This window comes from Erpetoichthys calabaricus, chromosome 8 (assembly GCF_900747795.2).
Source record: "Erpetoichthys calabaricus chromosome 8, fErpCal1.3, whole genome shotgun sequence".
In the NCBI taxonomy this organism is placed as follows: domain Eukaryota; kingdom Metazoa; phylum Chordata; class Cladistia; order Polypteriformes; family Polypteridae; genus Erpetoichthys; species Erpetoichthys calabaricus.
Window position 1 is genome coordinate 29,437,595 of NC_041401.2, and position 26,380 is coordinate 29,463,974.

Below are 26,380 nucleotides of genomic sequence, written 5' to 3' on the forward strand. Positions count from 1 at the left end.
CCAGCCCACCTGACCTGCATGTCTTTGGACCACAGGAGGAAACCAACACAAACACTAGGAGAACATGCAAACTCCACACAAGGAAGACGTGGGACGTGAACTCTGGGCTACTTACTGTGCCACTGTGCCACCCCCAACGAGTAAACCATCAAAACATATTTATTTTTGTAAGAGTTTTTTGTGAGTCTTGCTGTTACAAGTCAACACTTATTTCCAACAGACATTTGAGCAGTGTAGTACCAATGAAGAAAAAGCTGCTTGGATTGGAAGTAGTGAAGCTCAAACATAACGGAAATCACAGAATTGTGTCAGTATCAAGGGAGAGCATGGTAGCCAAAGAAAACTCAAAGCTTTCATATAGTTTTTGCACGCTGTTTTTATCTTTAATACTGCCAAATAATGTGATGCATTTATTACAGAATTTGTATTTCTTATAACAAAACAGTCATTATTTACTGTTAGTCACATCGGATATCTCCGAAGACTTGAAATTGATATAATCTGGGATGTCACCAATACATTCTGCGATAAGTCTGCATAATAATTTCACATACTACTGGCATCTGTCAATTTTGCTAATTAAAAAAGTGTGATTTGTGTTAGCAGGAGAGAAAGTGCAAGCAAAACTGTTAAAATAACGAATCCATTCTTATTTTATATAGCACTTTCATAGTGCATAGAGTTAAAAGGCACTTTACAAATCAAGAAACAGCATTGTTGGATAAGGCATAGAATTTGTATGTGCTTCACAGATATGCAGTTATCAAGCAAGGTATGCATATTTTATATAGTGCCTTTGATAGCACAAGCTGTTTGAAAAATGTTGTAATAAAAAGTCCACAATGCATTGTAATTGTTTTATTGGCATGCTGCTTCAGCGTTGTAGACTTCTGGAAGTAGTTAGTCTCTGAGATGGCTTATTTCATGCTGTGCCATTCGTAAGCTTTCCTGACACGTGGCAGTTTAATACCTCCAAAACCTACTATTTCAATTTCTGGAAATTTTAAGGCATCTTCTTACTTTTTGTTATTGCTCATTCAGTGAATTCCAGAATCGACCCTAACCTACATTTATAATAGGCAGCAGTGAGGTGCCATGGTTGAAATGGTTACCTCATAACTTCACGGTTTATTTCTAGCTTGGCAACTGTTGTTTGTGGTCTTTCAGTATCCTGCCCATGTCTCTATGAGGTTTTTGCATATTAATAATGCATTTGCTAGGTCAAATGGGGACTTTAAACTCTCACAATGTGACTAAGGATATGTCAGTGCATGAGTGTGCCTTGGGATGAAATGGCACCCCATGGAATGTTGAATTATACTTTTAATACTGCTAGAATAGGCACTAAAAGGCTGGTGGATACAAAGGAGGCTAAATATACTTTTTAATTCCCAGTATTTATTGCCCTATTGTTTGAATCATAACTAGCTATGCTTAAGCATGTCTACCCCCACACTCTACACCCCTTTGCAGCTTCAACCAATAGACTTGTCCAAATTTGTGCATTTTAATGTCACAATTATTCATTGTGATATCTTAATGAAAAAGGTCTCATGTTGGAAACACTTGAGATATTGTCCAGGGTCCCATAATTGTTTTCTAACACCATCCGTGTTGTCACATTGATCCTTGTCATTCTTTTGTTGGTCGTTAATTTCAACAGAATATGCATTCAGTTTTTCTTTACCATTCTAAGGTCAGTGAGTCAGTCACTTTCTAACCTGGTTAGTCCTGAGCAGGGTCGCATGGAGTGCTGGAACTTATCCCAGCAAGCATAGGGTACAAGGCAGGAAGAAACCCAGGACAGGGCACCAGTCCATCACGGGGCAAACACACACAAAAATCCCTACCACACACTAGGGCCAAATTAGGATCGCCAATTCACCTAACCTGCATGTCTTTGGACTGTGGGAAGAATCCAGAGCACCGAGAGGGAACCCACACAGACATGGGGAGAACATCCAAACTCCATACAGAGAAGACCTGGGAGGCAGCCATGGTGTCGCCCCCATTCTAAGTTTAATGTTTTGAAATGCAACATGCGATTTTAATGAAAAGCCTGCTGCATAAAAGCAGACACAGTATCAAATTGAGTATTTTTTTTTCTTTTTGAGTACATGGCATGTACATTGTAGGCCACAATGGATGATATCAAGCCTAATGGTGGCTTCCTAGTCATACAGGATGCAAGTAGATAACTCTTTGTTTCAGGAGGAGAAATCTGAGAAAACACGGCAAGACATCCAAAATGATGAGTAATGATTAAAAATATAATGTTTATTTACTCTTTAATCACTACACCCACTGGTAATCGAGATGCTGTAAAGACATGAAAGAATTTTGAAATGTTTCAATTTTGTACTTTCTTAAACGACAAGCAAAATCTTCCAGTGCAAACCAGATAATCTCATTCCATATGCCGCTGAACTTTTGACATGATGCAAAGCACTGACACATTAAAAAGCTTAAGATGCATTTTAATGTGGAAGTTGAGAAATGCTGACCTCCAAGTGCAACGGCTGCGAAAATGAACAGTGTAAAAACACAGGCAAACAGATTAAAAAAAAGGTGTAAAATCTGTGAAAAAAAAATTAAACTTTGCAAACTTAATTTGGACAAATAACAAGGATTCAGATATTTCATAACCTAGCACAAATGCCATATTCTTATGGAATAAATTATAGTTTTAAATGTAACGCAAATGGCTCTATCATAATTAATATTTGGCCAATTCTTTAGTGTCAAAGTACTGCCCTGTAGAATACCTTATGATTTGCTCCAACCTTTTTATTTAAACTGCATATTCCCTTTGGTTTGTTCAGTATGATATGCTGCCACAAGGTGGTGCTAGAATTATAGCGACTGCTGGTCTGCTGAAGGACTTTTACTCAAGAGCTTTTGGTCTTCCCAAAGCATGAATGGTGCTATATATCTATTAAAGAAGATCCTGAAATATGTTTGAGTGTCATAGCACTTCAGTTCAGGAATAACCCTCAAACCAAAACGCATACATAGTGACATCATCAAAATTGCAAAATGTTTTTATTTATTATCTGTATTTCTCTTTATCTGTATTTTATTTATTATCTTTAGTAGGATGGAGTGGTGGCTCTGAGGCTAGGGATCTTTGCGGACAATTGAAAGGGTGCTGAATCAAATCCAGTAAATGTCAGAGGTGACTCCACTCCATTGGGCCCCTGAGCAAGCCCCTTAACCTGCAATTGCTCCATCCTGGATATGACGTTAACCTGCATCCAGCCCTGCAAGCAGGTCCTCCAACTTGCAAGGGGAAACTCGGGGGTTGGTGGCAGGATTGGCATTCCAATCACTGTAATAAACCTCACACTGTTCCATTCCATCTGTACGAGTGTGGTGCTGAGGTGTCACCCACTGCACGGCTGCACTCAGGTCCTAATCTGGGATCCTGAGGTGGTCTGTCATGTGGTGGGTGTGGCAACGTGCTCTATCAGCGAATGTTTCTAACCCTGTAATAACTGTGTGACATCCATATGACACTTGACTTGGGGGTTATATAGAGAGAATGCACAGGCCTCTGTGAAACATGAATAGATGGTTATACTGTATAAGACATTTGGTTTTTATTGTCTGTTTGAGCCTCTCTCTAATAGTGTTCAGTAATACTCAACAGTTATTTATATCTTATACATTTTAAACTGTATCCTGATTCATACTTTGGATAGGTCCAGTAGAGAGTGACCTTCTACACTTACATCAAGAAATGCATGGTCCAGGTTCAGGTCACACTAAAAGATGAAACCTTGAACTTGAATTCCACTAATGGAACTTGAGCTTTTATCATCAGGGGTTACAGCAGGTTGAAGCTAAAGGCCAGGGTGTAAATAGGAACAGCTTAAGCTCTACATAATGAAAACTTTCAACTCATCAGATGTAGATGATCAATGCTTTTCCTTTGGCTGATAAGTGTTATTATTATTATCATCATCATTACACCTCATGTAGGCCTACTTAAACTTAGCACCCACAGATGCACCTTAGAAAACAGACCACTACACCATGAAAGGCCTGTGCCACTCCTTAAAAAAATATATATATATAGACAGACATCCCGGCCAGGAAAGGGAATAGACCTGGAAGGAAGAATTTGAAAAGGTGGACAGACAGCCCATTAAAGAGAGAAAATGTGGATGGAGGTTTTCTATTCCCCCAACACGCTAGATGGCAGCAGCCCCAGAGTTCGGTGCACCATAAGGAACCAGCTGGGCATACCAGGATATGTAGTCTGGCAGAGCAGCCCTGCTGGGGTCCCTGGGTACCACAAGAGGGTGCTGTAGGGAGACAACCTCCCTGTTATGGACTTCCGTACGACCCAGAAGTACTTCCATCGGCAATCGTCGTGGCACTGAAAGTACTACCGGGTCCGTAATAAAAGAGGCTGCACTCCCTTTTTCAGGCCAGTCGGAGCTGGGTGGTAGAGAGGCAACACTTGACTGGCGGAGGGCAGTGCAGTGGTGAGAGAGTTATTGGGAGGAGAAGGAAAACTTGTGAGTTGTGCTTCTTGTACCATAATGAAGGTATTTGCGGTTAATAAACAACCTTTATTTGAACCCGGGACTGTGATATATATCAACAAAATACAAACCTGTATTAAAGTCAGTCAGTCAGTCTTGTCTTACATGCCCATTGTTTGGTAGACTTTTGTGGTGAGTGTGTAAACAGAAGAAGACTTGTTGCTCTACAAGGTCACCCGGATCTTCCCTTTTGCACATCACACACAGTACTATAGGTTTCAAACTTATCACAAACATGTTCCACTTTCAGGTGTGTTGGTGGCTGTGTTGCAAACTCTCGTCTCCATTGTCGTCGTACTTCAACCACATTCTGAAATTTAAATCACAACTTTCAAATGGTCTTGAAAGGCCTCAAACGATAACCGTACACCTGCCATTGTGTGTGAGGGTTCTGTCTGCTACCTGGTGTTACGAGTAACAGCATCTTCTGAGACAACATCATACTGCACATTGTTGCCGTAATTTGATTCAACTTTCGGAAAAGTCCAGAGATAATAACTGTTAAAATGCGTATACACTTTTTTAGCGAACTCTGTATAAAGTGCTACAAAACTGTATTTGACCTCTGAATAATTTCTGGTACTGTTTATCATTCACCATGAGTGATCTTCAAGCTATTGGAAAACGTTATGTTGTGCACAGGGAAAGGTGCTGGCAGGGAAGAGTGACTCCCATATAAAACGTTTTCATAGTTTGACAGTATATCTATGACTATGGTTTGGTGTAATGACTGTATTAACTTGCTCAGACTGATAGACATCAGCATTTTGTTCTGGAGGTTTTAGGATTTTCATTGTCTGTATCCTGACATATGCTGCTCTTTTGCACTTTTTAATCAGGGTATAGCATCAAGGCAATGAAACTTGTGGGCTATTGACCTGGTCAGTTAAGTAGCAGAGGGGGTTGTTAATCAGTTTCATCTGCTTTGGTGTTAATGAATTTAACAACAGGGGCACTAGAGGGGTAACAATGAGACAACCCCCAAAACAGGAATGGTTTTACAGGTGGAGGCCACTGACATTTTTCCCTCCTCATCTTTTCTGACTATTTTTTCACTAGTTTTGCATTTGGCTACGGTCAGTGTCACTACTGGTAGCACGAGGCAATACCTGGACCCTATAGAGGTTGCACAGGTAATCCAACTTCTCCAGGTTGGCACTTCAATACATTCCATTGCCAGAAAGTTTGCTGTGTCTCCCAGCACAGTCTCACGGGCATTGAGGAGATTCCAGGATACAGGCAGTTACTCTAGGAGAGCTGGACAGGGCCGTAGAAGTTCCTTAACCCATCAGCAGGACCCACCGGTATCTGCTCCTTTGGGCAAGGAGGAACAGGATGAGCACTGCTAGAGCCTACAAAATGACCTCCAGCAGGCCACTGGTATGAGTGTCTCTGACCAAACAATAAGAAACAGACTTCATGGCCAAAGGGTCCGACATCCTCTAGTGGGCCCTGTGCTCACTGCCCGGTACCGTGGAGCTCAATTGGCATTTGCCATAGAATACCAGAATTGGCAGGTCCACCACTGGCGGGCGCCCTGTGCTTTTCACAGATGAGAGCAGGTTCACCCTAAGCACATGTGACAGACGTGAAAGGGTCGGGAGAAGCCGTAGAGAACGTTATGCTGCTTGTAACATTGTTCAGCATGACAGGTTTGGTGGTGGGTCAGTGAAGGTCTGGGGAGGCATATCCACGGAGGGACGCACAGACCTCTACAGGCTAGACAACGGCACCTTGACTGCCATTAGGTATCGGGATGAAATCCTTGGACACATTGTCAGACCCTATACTAGTGCAGTGGCTCCTGGGTTCCTGCTGGTGCATGACAATGCCCGACCTCATGTGGCGAGAGTATGCAGACAGTTCCTGGAGAATGAAGGAATTGATACCATTGACTGGCCCCCACTCTCACTCACCTGACCTCAATCCAATAGAACACCTCTAGGACATTATGCTTTGGTCCATCCAACGCTGCCAGGTGGCACCTCAGACTGTCCAGGGGCTCAGTGATGCCCTGGTCCAGATCTGGGAGGAGATTGCACAGAAACACCATTCGTCGTCTCATTAGGAGCATGCCCCCCTCACCACCCTGACATTGTCAGGCAGGCATACAAGCACGTGGGGGCCGTACAAACTACTGAGTAAGATCTGGAGTTGCTGCAATGAAATTTCAGCAAAATGGACTCGCCTGCCTGCCGCATCATTTTTTCACTTTGATTTTCGGGGTGGCTTTGAATTCAGTGCTCTATAGGTTGATCATTTTCATTTCCATCAAACGATGCGGCATCTTTTCGTTCCTAACACATTACCCAGTCCATATCAGTAGAGATAGCCAGCAGGATTTTTTCCCATTGAGTTCTGATGTGTTTTCAAAGTGTTCCTTTAATTTTTTTGAGCAGTTTATTTATTATGATAAAAAGGCCAGTTAGTCAGATATATCCTCGGCAGGGCTGACCTACACTAAGTTAGGCCCAATGGTCATCTTAATATATTCATGCAGCTAAACCGTGAGCTGAGTTCATTAATTTGTGGGTATCTTTTAAAGAGCGAATAATAGATTACCATGCACATCATGCAAAGGAAACCCCACACTTAATGTAGATCTGATCAAATTCATTGTGGAAAACCAGGAACAATGCAAAAAAACAAAAAAAGAAATGCAATCATTAAGCAATTTGACCAGGGCCATACAATTTTTGATCACAGAAGAGCATTAACTTGCACCAATAAATGTAAAATTTGAATTTATATAAAAGCAGGATAGTTACTAGAAAAGAAGTAATGGAAGTAACGTGTTAAAATTAAATTGTCATCTCATTTTCTAATCTACTTAATCCAGGCCAGGGTTACAGGGTATGCCGGAGCCTATCCCAGCTAACATAGTGCGCAAAGCAGGAAGAAACCCTGACAGGGCGCCGGTCCATCGCAGGGTGAACACACACACACACACACCAGGGCCAATGCAGTGTTGCCAATTCACCTCACCATGTCTTTGGACACTGGGAGGAAACCTACGCAGATATGGGGAGACCATACTCCATGCAGGGTGGGATCTCAGCCCAGGACCCTGGATCTGTGAGGCAGCTGTGTCCAGTGTCATTGTCTGGATACTATCACCTGGGATGCTACTGTCATCTCTTTATTTTCCAGTAACTCCACAATGTGATTTGAATGACATTGGACAAGAACTGAGTTTGTGTCAGATAGAAGAATAGCTTGTCAAATCAAAATACCTACAAAAAATTATTATGACATCTTGAAGCAACTTGAGCACTTCTCAATAACAGCAGGCAGCAAAAGAATTCCAGTTGGACCTAAAGTCTTTAACTTGATAAAGAGTGAAATGTCAGCAAAATCCAAGTTTTTGTAAAGTATTTGCTCTTCTTTTTGCCTTCACAGTTTACTTGGGCATTATTTAAATTTTGGAGTGTAGCCGTGCACAGTTTAAGGCATTGCTATTGATAGAATACCCAATGGCATCATTTTGTGCTTCAGATAACCAAAGGCCTTATTGCTTTTAATCTTAACAACATGATTTTGACGTGTGCTGTCAGAAGTGCTCATAATCACTACAAGGAGCAGTTTTCATGTCTTATGCATCCCTGATAGCATAAACTGGACAAGTTGACAAAGGGTATCCGGCTGTTTCATGGCTCCACTGTACGTTTCAATTGATTTAACAGAAACAAAGCACATTTTCCAAATTCCCAAGAAACTGCTATTTACTTATTTAATGCTACACTCAATGCACATTTGAGAAGAGCAACTAAATTTAAAACATATTTCATACATGAGCAAGCTAACCATAGAAATGACAAAGATTCCAACAGAAAGTACTGCCAGACATCTTAATTACAGATACAGTATAAGTGCCATTTAAAACAGAACAGAGTGGAAGTCCTCGCTCTGCATACAATACCTTTTCCAGGATTATTGTCATTTTAACAATGTTATACTGCACTGTATTACCTCGGTTAATGAATCCTCTGAGAATGAAGATCATTTACACTAAGTTGACATAAAACATGCTATGACACATGTGTATATTCAAGTGCCAACCGGTTATGGTGCTGTGGTAATCATTGTGCATCTTCCTTGCACAGAACAATTGTTGTCTGTTGTTCATATTTTGTCTGCTATAGACCACCAAGCTACTATACATGACTGTATAGATATTTCATACATGCTTTAGTTTTATTAATATTTTGTAGAGTACAATTTGCCCAGAACATCATTAAAGGAGCCAGTAGAGAATGTGGAATAGGGGACGCTGTTAGGGAGCACTTCCATGGAAGCACTTCAGACATGCTTGTCTGCTGCAAGTCCATACATCTGAATATGTGGCAACCAGTGAGTCTCCTTAAGGACCCTGGCTTGAATCATCTCATAGAGCTAGGAAAAGGGAGGCAGATGGTATTTCCTCTCTGAATCCAAGCAAGGTGTGAAGTAGAACCGACAGGGTGAATTTTTAAGCAGTGTATGAGGCAGATGAGATAACATGAAGCCGCTTGGAATTAGCTTCTGTTGGCCATGTATGGCAGGGCCATTGTAGGATGGCCAGGTATGGAGATTTCGTAAGCCCTATGACAAATGCCCAGACCACCAACTAACCTGCAATTTACATATCTGTATTTCATCCATCCATCATCCAACCTGCTACATCCTAACTACAGGGTCACGGGGGTGTGCTGGAGCCAATCCCAGCCAACACAGGGCGCAAGGCAGGAAACAAACCCTGGGCAGGACGCCAGCCCACCGCAGGGCACGCACACACACACACCCACACACCAAGCACACACTAGGGACAATTTCGGATCGCCAATGCACCTAACCTGCATGTCTTTGGATTGTGGGAGGAAACCGGAGCACCCGGATGAAACCCACGTAGACACGGGGAGAACATGCAAACTCCCTGCAGGGAGGACCCGGGAAGCGAACCCAGGTCTCCTAACTGCGAGGCAGCAGCGCTACCCACTGAGCCACCATGCTGCCCATATCTGTATTTCTCCCATGTTAAATCTAACTCTAAGTTTTGTAACCAATTAAAATCTCAGAAGATTTGTTAACTGTGGTGATGTCATCTTATAAAAGTAAAGTGGAGTCATTGTAAAAGAAAGAAAGAAAGAAAGAAAGAAAGAAAGAAAGAAAGAAAGAAAGAAAGAAAGAAAGAAAGAAAGAAAGAAAGAAAGAAGTTGTATTTGTTTAATAACAAGCACACAATAAAGAGACGAGAGAACTAACCTACGGACTGGCTTATTGTGGCTTAGTAATCAAGGCACTAAACTTCAAATGGCAAGCTTTTTGTGGTTTAGTCCCCAACTGCCTGAGTCACTTGATCTGATAACAGTCCACCTGTTGAACCAAATTAAGAAAATATTTTATACTTGTAAGCTGCTTGGGACAAAAACAGAATATATAACATAACACTATTTACCTGCTTGATTGCAAAAGAAACTTTTGATAGTTTGTCCCTTATCAGGATGGTATATGGATAAACTGATGTTAGAAAAGCTAAGATATAAATCCTAGTTTATATTCCACAGAAACACAAGCTTGGTGCCTGCTGCATATTTAATTAAGCTACTGCCTCAACAGACTTTCAAAGAATTAGGATCATAAGAAAGTCAAGCTGTAATACTCATTAGAAAACACACCTAAGAATGACTTGGGCAACAGAGGAAATGCTGTATATCCTTGGATCTGGGAACTGAGAATCTACAGTATGTCCAATGAAGCCTTAACCAAAAAAAAAGAAAGAAAGACTCAAGAGTATAACTGAAATTGTTACCAAACAAAATCTATGACTTCTTTTCTTATTTTTTTGAGTTGTTTCAGCACCAACCTATTGTTGGCCTGTTCTTTTTTTGACCCAAAGTTCAAATGTTAGTTCATGTTTGTTGTCATTTTTTTATAACTGTGGTGTGATTCAGACAGAACTGAAAAAGCTAGAACACGCCTGAATATTCTAAGAAAGGCCTTTGACCTACACACTCCAAAGTAGGCACAAGGCCTAAACAGGCATAAAACCCAAAAAAGGAGAGGGGAACTGCAAAATCCCTGGCCCATAATAACAAAGCTTTAAATGTTAAATTTAATTTATTATATTAAAAATGTATCATTTAAGTTTTTATTATTTTTGGCCAGGGAGTTGACAGTAATTTAAATGTAATTTATTTAAATAAATCAGTTGGGTTGACAAAACTATTCAAATAACTTCAAAATTTAAATGATATGTTGAAGAACTCATACCAAATGCAAAATCTAACATAATAAACCTTAAAAATGTAACCTGTCTAAATATCCCAAAAATAAAACACTAACCTGAAAAGAGAGAAATACAAAAGCAAGCTAGATAACAAATGCTGAAATAGATAATGTCTAAGCAGTTTGCCTGAGGCATGGTGGGGCTTTAAACAGACATCAGGCAATTCTATGGCAGGACACTCTGCTCCCTAGGGCTCAATATCTAAAATAATACAAATTGAAACAGGGCATATTTAACAATCGCAATGTAAAAAAAAAAACAACATAAATACCAAACATCAAATAAGATAACACTGAAAGTATACAAAAATATCACAAAGTAGTCAACAAAACTCAAACTAAACAACAACAACAAAACTGAAACTAAAATAAGGAAAACTGACACCAGTTAAGGAGCCATGGTGAGACCGTGACAGGTGGCATGATGACATTGGCTCGGGTGACTAGTAACGTACACTATTGCTGTTAAAATAGTGCCCCCCATGTAAACAATGTACAAAATAGCAGCCATCATTAAAAAACTGTAATAACAATAAAAGTAGCAGTATTCATAATACAAAAAAATCAAAACAAATTAGGACTTATTTAATGGGATCTTAAAGGAAGTATGCCGTAGTGGTTTAGGTTCAGATCCCACTATTGACACTGTGTGACCATGACCAAGTCACTTGACCTGCCTGTGCTCCAAATGGATGACCAAAATAACTGTAACCAATGGTATCATAAATGTTATAAGTCGCCTTGGATAAAGCAAATGGATTCTGTCAAAGAGTACAATGTATTTTGAAATACTGGCAATATATATACAGTGTATACAGTAGTATATAAAACAGTCTAGAGCTACAGTAGCTGTTAACACCAGCATTGCTGTTTCACTTACATCTCTTAAAATCCTGGATCACAAAATGGCTCCCTCTCTCATTGCATCTCCTTGCTGTTGCTAAGCACTTTAAAAATATTATTAGGAAGTGCTCCATGTAAAAAAGTAAAAGCTGTACTTTAATATGGACATATTGCTTTGAAATGCATTGCTCAGGAAGGAAAAATGATAGCACTGTGTGCACTGTAAAAGTATCAAGGCACTTTATCTGTCCAAGTGAAAAAGCTAACACAAAGATGTGTTTGCTTTACCATCAAACTCTACACCTCGGCACGATGAATTTTCAGCCCTTCATATACTTGTTCTGCATCTCAAATGCAATAAATTGGTAGTGTGAGGTGACACTTTAATTGCCATTAAAAAATCTTTTGGGAGTTAATAATAAAGTGCTGAGAGAGGCTGACGTTAAATCGCCATGTATTTAGCACACCCAGAACAAGTGAAATGAAGCCATATGCCTGTTTGCTTAGGACATCTGATTGGAGGAAGCAAAGCTGAATTAATGATATGCCATTTGCTTGGACATCATGGAAGATGTTTGCTTAGGTTGTAAGTACTTATGTAGATAGTGCAGGTGGACTTTCACTTTACCACTCAGAGAAAGGTGTGTCTGTCACCATTTTAACTGTAAATCATTTGAAATGTGAGGCTTTCCTCTCATTTTGGTGCTGGGTATTGTTTGGTAATCCAACACCTATGTTTAAACTTTTAATTCTACTATTATAATTGAAGAAATTTACCTTGTACAGGTTGAGTGTCCCTAATTCGAAATTCCAATATCCAGAATGCACCACAATGTGAAATGGGAGTCCCTTGTGAAGTTTACAGTGCCACAAAGCAACTACAGATAGATAGCTAGATAACTAGCTAGCTAGATATAGATAGATAGATAGACAGACAGACAGACAGACAGACAGACAGACAGACAGACAGACAGACAGACAGACAGACAGACAGACAGATAGATAGATAGATAGATAGATAGATAGATAGATAGATAGATAGATAGATAGATAGATAGATAGATAGATAGATAGATAGATACTTTATTAATCCAGAGGGAAATTTAACACACGATCAGCGATCTGGGGATACAGAGGGTGAGGTCTTGCAACGAGTCCAGCACCACAAGAAAAGAACATATAATCAACAATTCTCTTTTTATGGGTGGAGCAAAGGGAGGTACCCCCTGAAGCATTAAGTACTGTAATACAACAAAGCACAGTCGACGAGCTTTGTCCCCTGTGAAGCGACACAATGAAGCGACATTTCAAAAGTGCTGCACGGTACCATTAAAATTCTAGATGCCTTGTGTGTTAATAGAATGTCGCTGCTCACAGTTAACAAAAGGGTATCCTCATTGCAATATGAATGCAGTAAAGTTCTCAAATTACATTAGGAGAACTGGACCCTGCTGCCTTTTTATGTTGGAATATATGTGTTGTGTTTTATGAACTTGCACCAACACTATACAGAAACTGAATGTAGTGACTCCTTGGTTGGTTAATGACTTCCAGCACAGTGGGCATGGTGGTTGGCGGAGATATTCAGTCAGTTTTTTAGTAGTGTAATAGAGTAGTGACAGTAGGGAAGCATAAATTGACAAAAGAAAACAGTTCTTCAGTGTAAAAACACAGAATTGGCCCTCTTAAAAGGGAACTAAAGTACAATCTACAGTATACACCATATCCATCAGTTTTGTTATTTAATCTGTTTGTAATGTGAACACACATTCTAATAACGGCTCTGTAATGTGAATTATTGTTAGTGTGAGTGATAATTTAGCTGGTTTGGCTGCAATTCCGTGCTTGATCAAAAGTGACCCCTCATTATGCATAAGTAAATATTCCAAAATTAAAATATCAGAAATCCTAAATCCCAGGCAATATGGGTTATGGATACTCAACTTGCATCTTATGCCAAGAAAATGTTCCATTAGAAGCTTAACTTAGGCTATGTCCACACTACTACGTTTTCATTTAAAAACGCAGACATTAGTCTCTGTTTTTGCCTTTAGTCCTCACTAGATCTGAAAACTGAGACTTATGAAAATGTTCTCCAGAGCCATATATTTCAGAATATGCTGGCTCGGTGTTTCAGCATTGATAGATATGAAAACGCAGACTCTTAATAGTTCTATGATTAGTTCATGCTTATGACATGGCCCTTGCCTGATTGGACCATCACAATGTTTCATTCCCTGGTTTGATCACCTTTCACAGAAGAAATGCAACATAGCAGACATTGAGGATTTTTTTTCATGGCACGTGTTGTATTTCTAAATTGCGTTTTGTACAGTTTGAATGTTGCATACATGCGCAAAAAACGAATAATTTACTGGTTGCTACAGCTTTGTAATTAATCCTGTGGCCAGTGGTGTAACTATCCCTTCAAGAAGGACACTTGTTCTTCCTGTTTCTGCTGATACAAAGCATGCCCAGTGTAGGAAAAACAACTAACTAAGTCATATGCGTTTTCAGCCATGTTAGTGTGAGCAGAGATACATTTGGAAACAAAGTGAATATGCTAGTGTGAACAAAGCTTATTTCCATTTAAAATTGCTGTTTTTAAACGAAAACATAGCAGTGTTGAGGCAGTCTGAGTAACAAGAAGCAAAGAGAAAAGTGAGTGTTGGTGGGAGCATCTGACTGGAGTCCTAACGGCTATGAGGTGTTTAAGTGAATCCAGGGTTCTTAGCAACATTGGACATACACACCGGTTGCAAAAATTATTAATGACTGTGTTTGATATATCAGGTTTCTTTAGCCAGCAATCATTACAACAACTAATACCAGTAGCAGACCACCTCACCCCTAATTGTAACGCTATTTCAGCCTCTGCCACCTCCAAGTAAAAACCATTTACTGTATAGGTGGCATCCACAGGACGTAACATATGTTTTAGATCAGAAGAAACATTACTACAGGATATGAATTAATATGTATTTCTCTGCATTTTTTCATGCAAAAAATATATCATAAAGTGCTTTACATGAAGTAAAAAAAAGAATAAAAAAATACAAACTTGAACAAGACAAATAAATAGCTAACAGAAATGGAAAGAATGACTAGTCATGCCTTAATTTACTTTTAAGTAAACTCAGTTTTTAAACTCTATAATGGTTATTAAGGTCAATGGGTCTGATGCTATGGTAAGATGGCTAGGGAGAAGAAGAACACAAATGTTCAGGTTCCAAGGCCAAAAGTCTGCCCACACTGGGCTTTCTACGAAAAATAATTGTTATAAAGCAATTCATTATTGTTATGATGTACCGTACTAGAAGAGTAGATGCAGTGGGTCTTGTCAAAATTTCCACAATCCACAATCCTTCCAACATCAAAGGCAGCTACAAAGTAAGTAGTTGAGATGGCAGTGACACAAAAATGGCCACCGGAGAATATTGAAAATGAAATAGTAGATGTTAGTATGTTAGAGTGTATATCTTTCATTTACATGGTATTAGAAAAGCCAAGCAAAATGACACCTTTTATTGGCTAACTAAAAAGATTACAATATGCAAGCTTTCGAGGCAACTCAGGCCCCTTCTTCAGGCAATCTTGCCTGAAGAAGGGGCCTGAGTTGCCTCGAAAGCTTGCATATTGTAATCTTTTTAGTTAGCCAATAAAAGGTGTCATTTTGCTTGGCTTTTCTCTACATTCATAATGGCTAACACGGTACAACACCCTAGTACTTCATTTACATGATATTGTAATACATATTATAATGTATTAGAAGGAAGTATGAAAAGAACAAACTAAAAAGGTCAGTTTTGTGAAGTTTTTTAAAGTGTTCCATGCTATGTTAGCTCAGAATATCTCTCTGTCGGTAAACAATTCCAGATTTTGGTGCATATGAGCAAAGGGATGCGTCACCAGATTCTTTATGCTTGATTGTCAGAATAATAAGTAAACCACTGTGTGAGGATCTGAGATTACAGCTGGGAATGTATGGGGACAGACAGCACTCCAAAATACAAGAAGGAGCCTTATACTGTAAACAACCTGTTCATTTTTTTTCCAATTCTTAGTGGGGTTGATATGCTTGATCAGCCTTCTCCAAACAGCTCAGCCCTGCACCTCCTTGCCAATCAAGCATTTTTCCTTCAGATCTTGTTTTACTTCTTCCATCCACCTCTGCTTTGTCCTTGATCATTTTCTCTTCCCCTGTACTTCCATTCCCATTTCTTCCATTTCTCTTTTGCCCACATATTTATTGTCTCATCTCATCACATGCCCATCTTTAAGGTTTTGGCTAGGTTTTACAGCTGGGTACCTTACCTGATGCTAACCTTCCCTATTTATCTGGTCTTGGGATCGGCAAAAGTTGAGCTGGTTTGCCCACCTGGGTGGCTAGATTAACAGTATTTTAATATCAATTCTAAAGGAACAGGCTACCAATGAAATAATTCTAAGATTTGCTTTTCTTGGTTCTTCCTGCTGTAGCCAATTTATGTCTTTTATATCCTATTAGGAGTGCATTGCAGTAATCTAGTCAGAAACATAACCATATATTGATTTTTCAGCATTTTGAGATATTACAGGTTATAGGGTTTTTATTAAATGTAAAGACGCACTCTTAGCAATGTGGTTAATTTGTGATTTAAAGTTTAGATCCGAGTCCTAAATAATACCTAAACTCAGTACTTCTGGCTTGATTTGTAAGACCAGGTGATCAAGTTTATATCTAAGGCAGTGGTTCCCAAACTTTTTTCGATTCTCGGCGCCCTTCGCTGAATCCAGGTTTTCCCAAGGCGTACCCCCCTGTCAAATTCTAATTTGCAAAATAGCTAATCATTTTTTTTAATTAAAGAGTTAAGTAAAAATAAATAAAACACGTATTTAAGATCACAAAAAATGTAATTGAACAAATTCAACAAATTATAATTAGTGGGATTGTGGTGTAGCGGGTTCCGTGGCTACGAAAGATTGGCAGCTTTTAAATAATCCATTCGCCATGTCAGTCTCCGTGGGTGCAATCGTGCAGCCGCGGGGAGTTGATGGAGTAATTGAGGCGAGTCGCACCTGCACGTGAGGGTGCGATCTTTCTCAATTGCTTAATCGGCTTCCTGCAGTGTGTGTGATTGAGATGCTGCACCCATGGAGCCATATAAGAACGAGCCGGCACAGAAGAAGAGGGAAAAAAAGAGATGAAAAGGAAAGGAAAAAGGCTTGGAGAGTGAGAGCGAGGCATTGGGGCGAAAGAAAGAGGATGAGCCAGCCAGGCAGGCAGCCAACCAGCATGAACGAGAGAAGTCAGCATGGTCAGGGGTCCCGGAACGAGCGAAGTATCCGCGAGAGTGGGTACGATCATGAAGGAGTCCGCCCTAGGAATCTGAGGGACGAAGTGCATCCAGGACTTTGCTTTGAATAAGTGCCTGCAATCCCCCATAACAGCCGGACATAGAATGAGCACCATTAATACAGACACCAATGCACTTAGTCCACTCCAAATTATTTTCCAATATAAAAGTATTAAGGATCTCGAACAAGTCTTGAGCCTTAGCACCAGCAGTGATACTTTTACAATTTATTACTGTTTAGTAAAAATCGATCCATTTTTAAAAATACATATGAGAAGAAATACTTCAAAAACTTCACTTGACTTAATCACAACAATATACAGTTGATACAATCTCCGAAAACTAATTCAACACTAAGGCCACGCAAAACCAACAGTTATTTATATACAAACACAAAGTACAGAGAAAGTTTGACAAACTACTAAAGCAATCGAGAAACTTAATTATTGTAGAGCGCCATCTAGTAACCATTTGTAGAGGCTTTCGCACACAGTTATTACTAAGTGAGTTACTTTTTTGCACCAGGTCCGCCAGATGTCACATCCTATCACATTGAATTGAAATGGGAACCACTGATCTAAGGCATTCATTTTCTTCATTTTTGTCAACAACTAAAATTTTTATTTTTATTCTTGTTTAGTTTGAGGAAATTACTACTCACCCATTCTGTAATTCTGATAAGACACTGAATCAGAGAACTTAGAGCCTCAGAATAGTCTGGTGCTATGGATAATTAAAACTGGCTATATGTCCTCCGCATAACTGTGGTAGTTCACTTTGTGTTTCAAAATGTTCTGGCCTAACAGGAGTGTGTAGATTGTGAATAAAAGTGAAACTAGAATTGTGCTGCTAGTAAAACTATAGTAAGCTTCTTTCTTTTAATATAGCAAGTTACATTCCATACAGTCAAATAAAAGTTAACAAACCAAAATTCAACCCCCACCCAAGAGAAAGGGAGGAGAGCCAACAACAAGAGTGAATCTTTAAAAGCAGCAAGGAAAGAAGAGTATCATTTTCCTTGATATGGAAGCTTATTCTAAAATGTTATTGATCAGATCCTGCTGCATTTTAAAAAAGTTTTGAACAGACCCTCTAAGTAAGAATTTTCCCATTTTAAATAGTATAGAACATCAGTCACCCACTGACTTAAAAGTGGTGGGGTGGGATTCTTACAATTGAGCAAGATAAGTCTACGTGCTGGTAGTGAGGTAAAGGCGATTCCAGTTTGCTTGTCCTACTCCACTTTAAGCCCATCTGGGAGTCCACCAAATACAACTGATAATGGGTTAGAAGGGATTGTGACACCAAAGCTGTCTGACAGGCATTCAAAGATTTTTGTCCAAAAACGATGTTTATTTGGTGCACGCCCAGAACGTGTGGCCCAGTGAGGCTGGAGCTCGAGTGCAACATTTGTAGGTTGGATCTTGCCCTGGATACATTTTTGACAATATTATAAATGTGCTCGATAAAATATTTTAAGTTGAATGATTGAGTGCTTTGCACATATGGGGCTAGAGTATATTCTGTACATGGCTGCCTTCCACTTGTTTTCTGAAATATTAAGTGAAAGGTCTTTTATCCACCATACCCTGGGTTCTTTGAAAGGAAGGGAGTTTAAAATGTTTTTTTTATATTCTAGAGATGCTATCTGAGCCTTCAAGAATGATCAATAGAAATAGAATAGAATAGAAATAGCTGGGAGGTGGGGAAAATTGTGTAGGTTCTGTTTAGAAAAGTTTCTAATTTGAAAGTGGTGGAAAAATTTTGTTGAGAAAAAGTTAAATTTGAAGTATAATCTTTTGTAGGATGTGAAGATATTATATACGTGCAAATCTCTTAGCATTTTAATCCCGGACATTTTCCAAACATTACATACTGTGTATGTTTGAGAGGGTGGAAAAAGGTGGCTGTCATGTAGAGGTGCAACAGATAAAAGCTTCTCTGTCTTAAAGTATTTCCTGCATTAGTTCCATATTCTGAAAGAATGAAGGATTATAGTGTAGAAGGACAGTAAGCTTTTGATTGAAAAACTTAAAAAAAGTTCAGAATTTGTATCAAAATGAAAATAAAGTAAGCATCACAACTTTCAAAATAACAGATTTTTAGGACTTCTCTATTCAACTTCCAGGTTGCTGTTAAGGAAGCTAAACATGATTTCTTTGCTGATTTAGTATCCCGTCATTCTATGAATTCTAGGGTCTTATTTAATTCAATTAATGCGGCCATTCACCCTCATCTTGAGACGGGATTAAATAGTACTGTTCTTTCATGTGAGCAGTTTTTTTCATTCTTTGTCAGTAAAATTGATATAATCCACTGTGGTATTGTTCCAAGTGGCTATGAACTTCCTACTGTCAATCATGACATTGTCTTGGAATCTTTTGATCTTGTCTCACTTTCACAGTTAAAAAGTACTATTGACACCCTTAAACCTACTCTCAGTCCTCTTGATATTGTACCACCACGCCTCTTAGTGGAAGCCTTTGCTGTTTTGGGTCCACCTTTACTAGCCATTATCAATGATTCTATTAATAAGGGGGTTGTGCCCTCATTTTTTACAAATGCTGCGGTGCATCCCTGTCTAAAAAAGGCAGAATTAGATCCTGGAGTTTTAGCCAATTTTTGCCTGATTTCCAAATTGCTATTTCTGGCTAAAATATTAGAAAGAATTATTTATAATCAATTGGTTGATCACCTTAACTCCAATAATTTATTTGAGATCTACCAATCTGGCTTTAGGCTTATCATGGTGTTGACACGGCCCTCCTGAAAGTATTCAATGACATCTCTATTATTACTCACTCAGGTGGCACTGCAGTCCTTGTCCTCCTGGACCTGCCCGCTGCCTTTGACACTATTGACCATGAGATATTGCTGTTGCGGCTTGAACATCTTGTTGGGCTTAAAGGGGCTGCTCTTAACTGGTTCAGGTCATATCTAATTGGTAGACACTTTTCAGTGACTTTAAATTCCTCTTTTTCATCTACTGCTCCTCTTAAATGTGGTGTTCCACAGGGATCCATTTTGGGTTCTATTTTATTCTCTATATACCTTCACCCTATTGGAGCTATTTTTAGGAAATTTAACATTTCTTTTCACTGCTTTGCTGATGATACACAAGTTTATATTCCCATCTGCAACTCTGCAATGAATCAACTGCACAACTGTCTTTTTGAACTAAGATCCTAGATGGCTAATAATTTTCTTGATCTGAATCAAAATAAAATGGAGATGCTTATAGTGGGTCCATCAGCTAAAGCCCAAATTGGTCTTGGACTTCTTGGCACTTTCTCTGTCTTTTCCAAACCTCAAGTCCGCAATCTTGGTGTTATTTTTGACAGTAACCTCTCTTTTGAGAAACAGATTAATTCTGTAGTCAAGAGTTGCTTTTTCCAGCTTCGTCTTTTAGGTAAGATCAAGCCTTTTTTATCTTCTAGGGATCTTGAGAAAGCTACTCCTGCTTTTATCTTTTCTCTCCTTGATTACAGCAACTCTCTGTATTCTGGAATTAGCAAATCCCTGATACACAGGTTACAGTTGGTCCAGAATGCTGCCGCTCGCTATCTGGTTGGGGCAAGAAAGTCTGATTCTGTTTCTCCAATACTAGCTTCTTTACACTGGCTGCCTACAGTTTTCAAATTGATTTTAAAATCTTGTTGCTAGTTTTTAAATCTTTCCATGGGCTTGCTCCTGCCTATTTATCTGAATTGTGTGCGTTACACCAGCCATCTAGAGTGCTTAGATCTTCTGGTCAGTTGTCTCTTGTTGTCCCTCGTACCAAATGTATAAAACTAAGGGGGACAAGGCTTTTGCAGCTGCTGCTCATCGCCTGTGGAACTCTTAACCTCATCACATAAAGGAGTTGTCTACAATTGAACTGTTCAAAACAAGATTAAAGACTCATTTCTATTCACTTGCTTTCCGTGACCTTCAGTAATACTGATGGTTTCCTCATTGTGATTATGTAATCTTACTTCCATTTATTATTTATTTTATTTATGTTCATTTATTTTATTTCTATTTATGTTATTTATGTTAATTGTATGTTTTTTTCTTCTTTTATTGTAAAGCACTTTGGCCACAGCATTCCTATGTTGTTTTAAATGTGCTATATAAACAAATTGACATTGACAAAGAAAAGCGTGTAAAAAAATGAAGTAAGTAGTCCAGTCATAACAAGAATTAATTTCTGTAGTATACTGTATTCAATATCATGGATCTCTGACATACAATCATAAGTTACAAAGAATTTTCCACCCGTTATACAGTATAAGACAGAAAAATAAAAACATAAGACCATTAATTTGACAAGTGTGAGGAGACCCTTCAGTCCATTTGTTGCTTGATTGTTTAGCTGATGGCTAAACTGTCCTGGTGTCTTATCCTGGCACCTTTTAAGGTTGTTAAGGTTTCTGTTTCAAGTACGTGTCTCACTGGTTTGTTCCAGATTCCCACAACCATTTGTGCAAAGAAGTGCTGTCTGGCTTCAGTGCCTCCTCAGTGCCTGCCATTCTTCCTTTAGTGTCATCTGCAAAATTACGCAAGTTTACTAAAAAAAATAACTGTCCATGGACCCCTGAAGAACTCTACTGATGTTTTCACTCCACATGGAGCATTCGCCTTTTATCTGTACTCTTTGTCTTCTGATGGTTAACCACCTTGAGATTGTCGTGGCAAATAATGACGCAGAGACTCTTGAACCCTTGTGAATTCAGCACAGACTTTATTGACACCCAGCAAAGCCATACTGATTCATGGAGCAGTCAATGATATCATCTTTCCAAGGGGTTATGTACCGTCTTTCAGCAGACCTGTGGGATCTTCCCACTTAGTCTAAAGCACAGTTAGTTTCTTAGTATATTTAGATTACATATTATTTTATCAGGTATTGCTAAAATTGCTTATTCTCCTCTGTCAACACCCAGTATTCAAATCGTCTACCATATGAGTCAGCCTTCTTGACCTACTGTAGGTCTTTGTCTGAATTTAGCGAGCACATCTTATCCTTCCTGTTTTTTCAGTTTCAGGTGTTTCTGCTGTCCCTACATACTTTTGTCTACCTTTTCTGCTACACTTTTTATTATGGAGCATGTTAGTATTTATTATTCATTAATCTCTATAAGATCCACTTGTACATTACCTCTGAAATCTACAGTAGTTTAATAACACCCTGAGCAGGTCACCTTTTAAAAAACATCCCTACATCATACCGGTGAACCATGCCACACACAAACGCAAACATTATGTTGTTTGCAAACTGTAGATATCGACTTCACAATCCAACTAGTCAAATTGTTACAATATTTACAGTTTACTTTTAATTTGGTATGAAATCATGAGTGTGACATTTCTTAAATCATCATAAAAATATTTTTTAAAATCCTAATAATTATTCTGCATAGAGAATACCCAAGTGTTATACATAAAGGTTTTGACCAGTAAAATTCAACCAATGCAATGAACCATCTCACCGAGCAAGCATACGCAGGCTAGAGACTGGAAAAAATGGAATCATCATTACAGCACTTGTCTGATTTTTCCATGTGCTATCGTATTTTACTTCTCTAAACACCAGCAAAACGATAACAATGGAACATAAGTACTTACAGAAAGCTATCCTGAAAAATGAGTCCAAACACAAATTGTGCAATGCCCTGATCATGAGATATCCTTCAAATAATAGGTGATAACAGGCTACCTTTGAGTAGTAGATTACCTTTCTGGGTCATTAATTCTGATTCATAAGGTCACATGCACAAAACCTTTATACGACTGGACAGCAAAGAGTTTGATGTTCCCAATGATATATACAGCTCCATATATGAACCTAAGGAGCCCCATCTGTGGCCATGCGTAAAGAAGGATAAAGAGCTACAGAATGCACAAAATATCATTTCGATAGGAGCAGCAGCACATGGAGGAGCAGAACAAAGCAGAGCAAAGCATCGGAATCCACAACACTGTTTTTGTATATTTTTGGAGAAATGATTTCAAATCGACCAAAGCGGTACACTGTGGAAATGTTTTGGATAAAAGGGGGACACATGGTGTAACATGCTGTTAATATTTATTCCTTTGTGCTGGCAACATAAACCTTTGCACAGGTGCAGTTGGCATGTCTGAGAACACCTCAGAAAGTAGAATAACTGACCTGTCATTACAGGTACATGAATGACACTGTATCGCAAAATGGTGATTTGTAACAATTAACTGTGACAGCCTTGTTTTGTTATTTGTTTAGCAGCAGTTTCTAAATCAATGAATGATTACTGTAAATTTGATGGAAACACCCATTCTGTTATATTCAAGAAGTTATCTGTCAGGTTCAGGTGAAAAAATGTCTGTCTTACCTTTATTTCTTGAATAATAAATATTTTATTTTGGAGTACACACCCAGGCGGAAATTACCCTCAGGGTGTACAAGCTTTAGATAGATAGATAGATAGATAGATAGATAGATAGATAGATAGATAGATAGATAGATAGATAGATAGATAGATAGATAGATAGATAGATAGATAGATACTATATAATAGATCTTTATTTGTCCCCAGGAGAAAATTTGGCTTTTTACAGAAGCAATTTAAATAAGTAAATACATAAATTGTTAGATAAGTAAGTAAATAAATAAATATACACGCACTCTTTGATCACTTATGGCAATGCCAGACAGACCCACTCATTGACTAAGGTGGTTACCGAGAATGCTGTGGTCTGTGGTATCAAATATTCTGCTCATATCTAAGAGGACAAGAACAAATATGTCGTTTGTGTTAACATTAACCTGCATGTCATTAAATTCCAAAGCAGCTACTGTACTATGATTTGTTCTAAAGCCTGACTGATAATTATCCAGAATGGAGTTCTATTCAACTACTTACTTAAATGCTGAAAAACTACTTTTGCTACCGTTTTACTTAAAATAGCAGAGATTTTGTCAAAGACATACGAGCCTGGGTTAAGTGTCTGTCTGTAACACATTTCTTAAGCGTCTGCCACAAATACAGCATTGCAGTTTTCTTGTTTTCTTTTATGTTTCTATACAGCTGCTTTGACTTTGATATACTGGATCACATTTAGTCAAAATTAATTAATAGTGGGGTGTTGCAGTAATTATCAAAGGAAGTGTGGCTTAGTGAGCAAAATCTGGCCTGTAAACTACAAGGTTACTGCTTTAGTCATTTATAAATTCACTCACTTTGTTGAGTCAGCTCACCTATCACACTCTTGTAATGTACTATTAGCATTTAAAGACACTATAGAAAATCACAAGTCGATAGATTCATTCCTTGCCACTGACTGATGCCCTTAGATGAGTCACTTAATCTGCTTTCACTTTCAGAGCAGAACTCTGGAGACAAGTATAATAAATACGCAGTATTTGTGTATTGCTTCCTATAAAAGTGTCATTAAAAATAAGACAATATATATGAACAGCAACGAACACAGTACACGGTGTCAGATCACACCTCATTCGGAGGACTTAGCAGATTGGAAACTGTTAATAATTGTAGCTGTTAGCTACTGAGTAGTAATGGCCCACTGTAAATGATAAACACAAACGACACAAACGCAGTATTAAGTGTTAGTTAACACCTCTTAGAATTGCTCAGAGTTAATTTCAATTATAACTTGGCTTACATTAGCAGTCTTTTTCGAAGAAGTAGATAATAGTGAATGGGCTCTTATGGGATTTTGTATTAAATCTTGGAGCCGGATGTAAACATTCAGATCAATTGCAACTTGATAATTGACTATAATTGATAATTAATAATTAACTACAAACTTGTATTAGTCAAATATGGGCCTTTTTAATTGTGAAGGTTTGCACTAAGTTAGTTGAGTTGCACTTAAGTATGTTAACCATATCAGAATTTTTTATTATGTATTATTAATTCACAATAGTGTCATTGGATATTATAGTGTGATCGTTTTGTCAAACATGCAGATATTTGACCTTTACATCTAAATGAGTAGACATCTTGTAAACATATATGTTTAATATTACAATATAGCCTGATGTCAGAAGCTATGTGATGGAAGATGTAAATCCCTCATAAACATCATATGAAAATTGCAATATTGTGTAAATACTGTGTAAAAATGTAAGCAGAATTTCTAATGCTTGTTTTTGTGCACTTGGATGACTCAGTATGAAATTTATGCACCTGTTCTTCCTGTAGACACTGAAGAGGAAAGTGAGACCAACAGCAGCAATCAGACGGGTGAAATAATCCTCAGAGACTATCAGAAAGAAGTGGCAGATCCTGCTTTACAGGGGAAAAACATCATCATCTGCCTGCCAACAGGAAGTGGAAAAACTAGAGTGGCTGTTTTTATTGCTAAGGATCATCTTGACAAACGGAAAAATACAGAGACCCCTGGAAAAGTCATTGTCTTAGTTAATAAGGTAATACTGAAATAAAAGATTTAAGCTTAGGGAGAGATAGTTTACAGGCTTTGAAATTGTTTTAATAGATATAATAAGGTGCTTTACGGTGAAACACCCCTAAAAGCATGGTATTTGCCATTTTAAAAGTGCATATTCTTAATAGTACATTTTCAAAATACATACACTTGACTATTCATTGTTTTATTTATGGCTGCAGTTTTTACTTCAGTTTAGAAGACTGAGTACTCATTTATTATTCTTAATGGATTAATATTTTAGAATTACAGAAGTGAACCAAAGGGTGGCACGGTGCCACAGTAGTTAGTGCAGTTGCCTCACTTTTTCAATGCCTGCATGTTTTTTTCCCCCCACTTTCCAAAGATTTGCAGATTACATTAATTAACAATCTGTTATGTGCTAGTGTTGCCTCCCCCACAGCCCTATGACTAGATGAAACACATTTGAAAATGGAAGAAATGAGAATTTGACATTTCTCTAGTTTTATCTTTAATTTCACTACCCTAATGTGATATGGTGTACATAACTTTTTTATAAAGGCTGACTTTTATTGTAAATTATCATTGACTAGTAGTAAACACAGGACCTCAGACGAAATGTTGAAGTGCCAGCCAGGCCACCTGGTTTACTTCAATGACATATGTAACAAAACAACAAGTGTGTGATGGTGCCAAAAAAACCCCAGAAATAATTGTAGCCATCAGCTATTATAGAGTTTCTCACATAAAGGCATCAGGCTCCTCTTAGGTCGGTCATCTTCCAGATAAGCCGCCACCTTCTGGGAATGCCGTGTTTTTAAAGTTCCTCGACCAGAAGGGGTGGAGTTAGTTGCCCTCACTGGCTGTAAATGGAGACAAGGTCATTAGCGATCGCACCCCCTGGTGTCTCGGGGTGGTAGTGCTTCCCTCTGACAAGCCCAGAAGTTGACTCTCTGATGTGCATGTGTGACAAAATGAATAGCTACTGTGACTATGCGT

The 26,380-nt window shown here is 38.6% G+C and overlaps 1 protein-coding gene across 3 annotated transcripts in view; it reads left to right on the forward strand.

The window, feature by feature from the left end:
• Positions 1-26,380, forward strand: part of ifih1 (interferon induced with helicase C domain 1) — a 141,491-nt gene that overhangs the window by 52,939 nt on the left and 62,172 nt on the right. For all 3 annotated transcript variants that reach the window (XM_028806397.2, XM_028806398.2, XM_028806399.2), the window contains one exon: positions 25,177-25,403. In XM_028806397.2, coding sequence (XP_028662230.2) covers positions 25,177-25,403 — 227 coding nt within the window. The remainder of the gene's footprint in view (positions 1-25,176; positions 25,404-26,380) is intronic.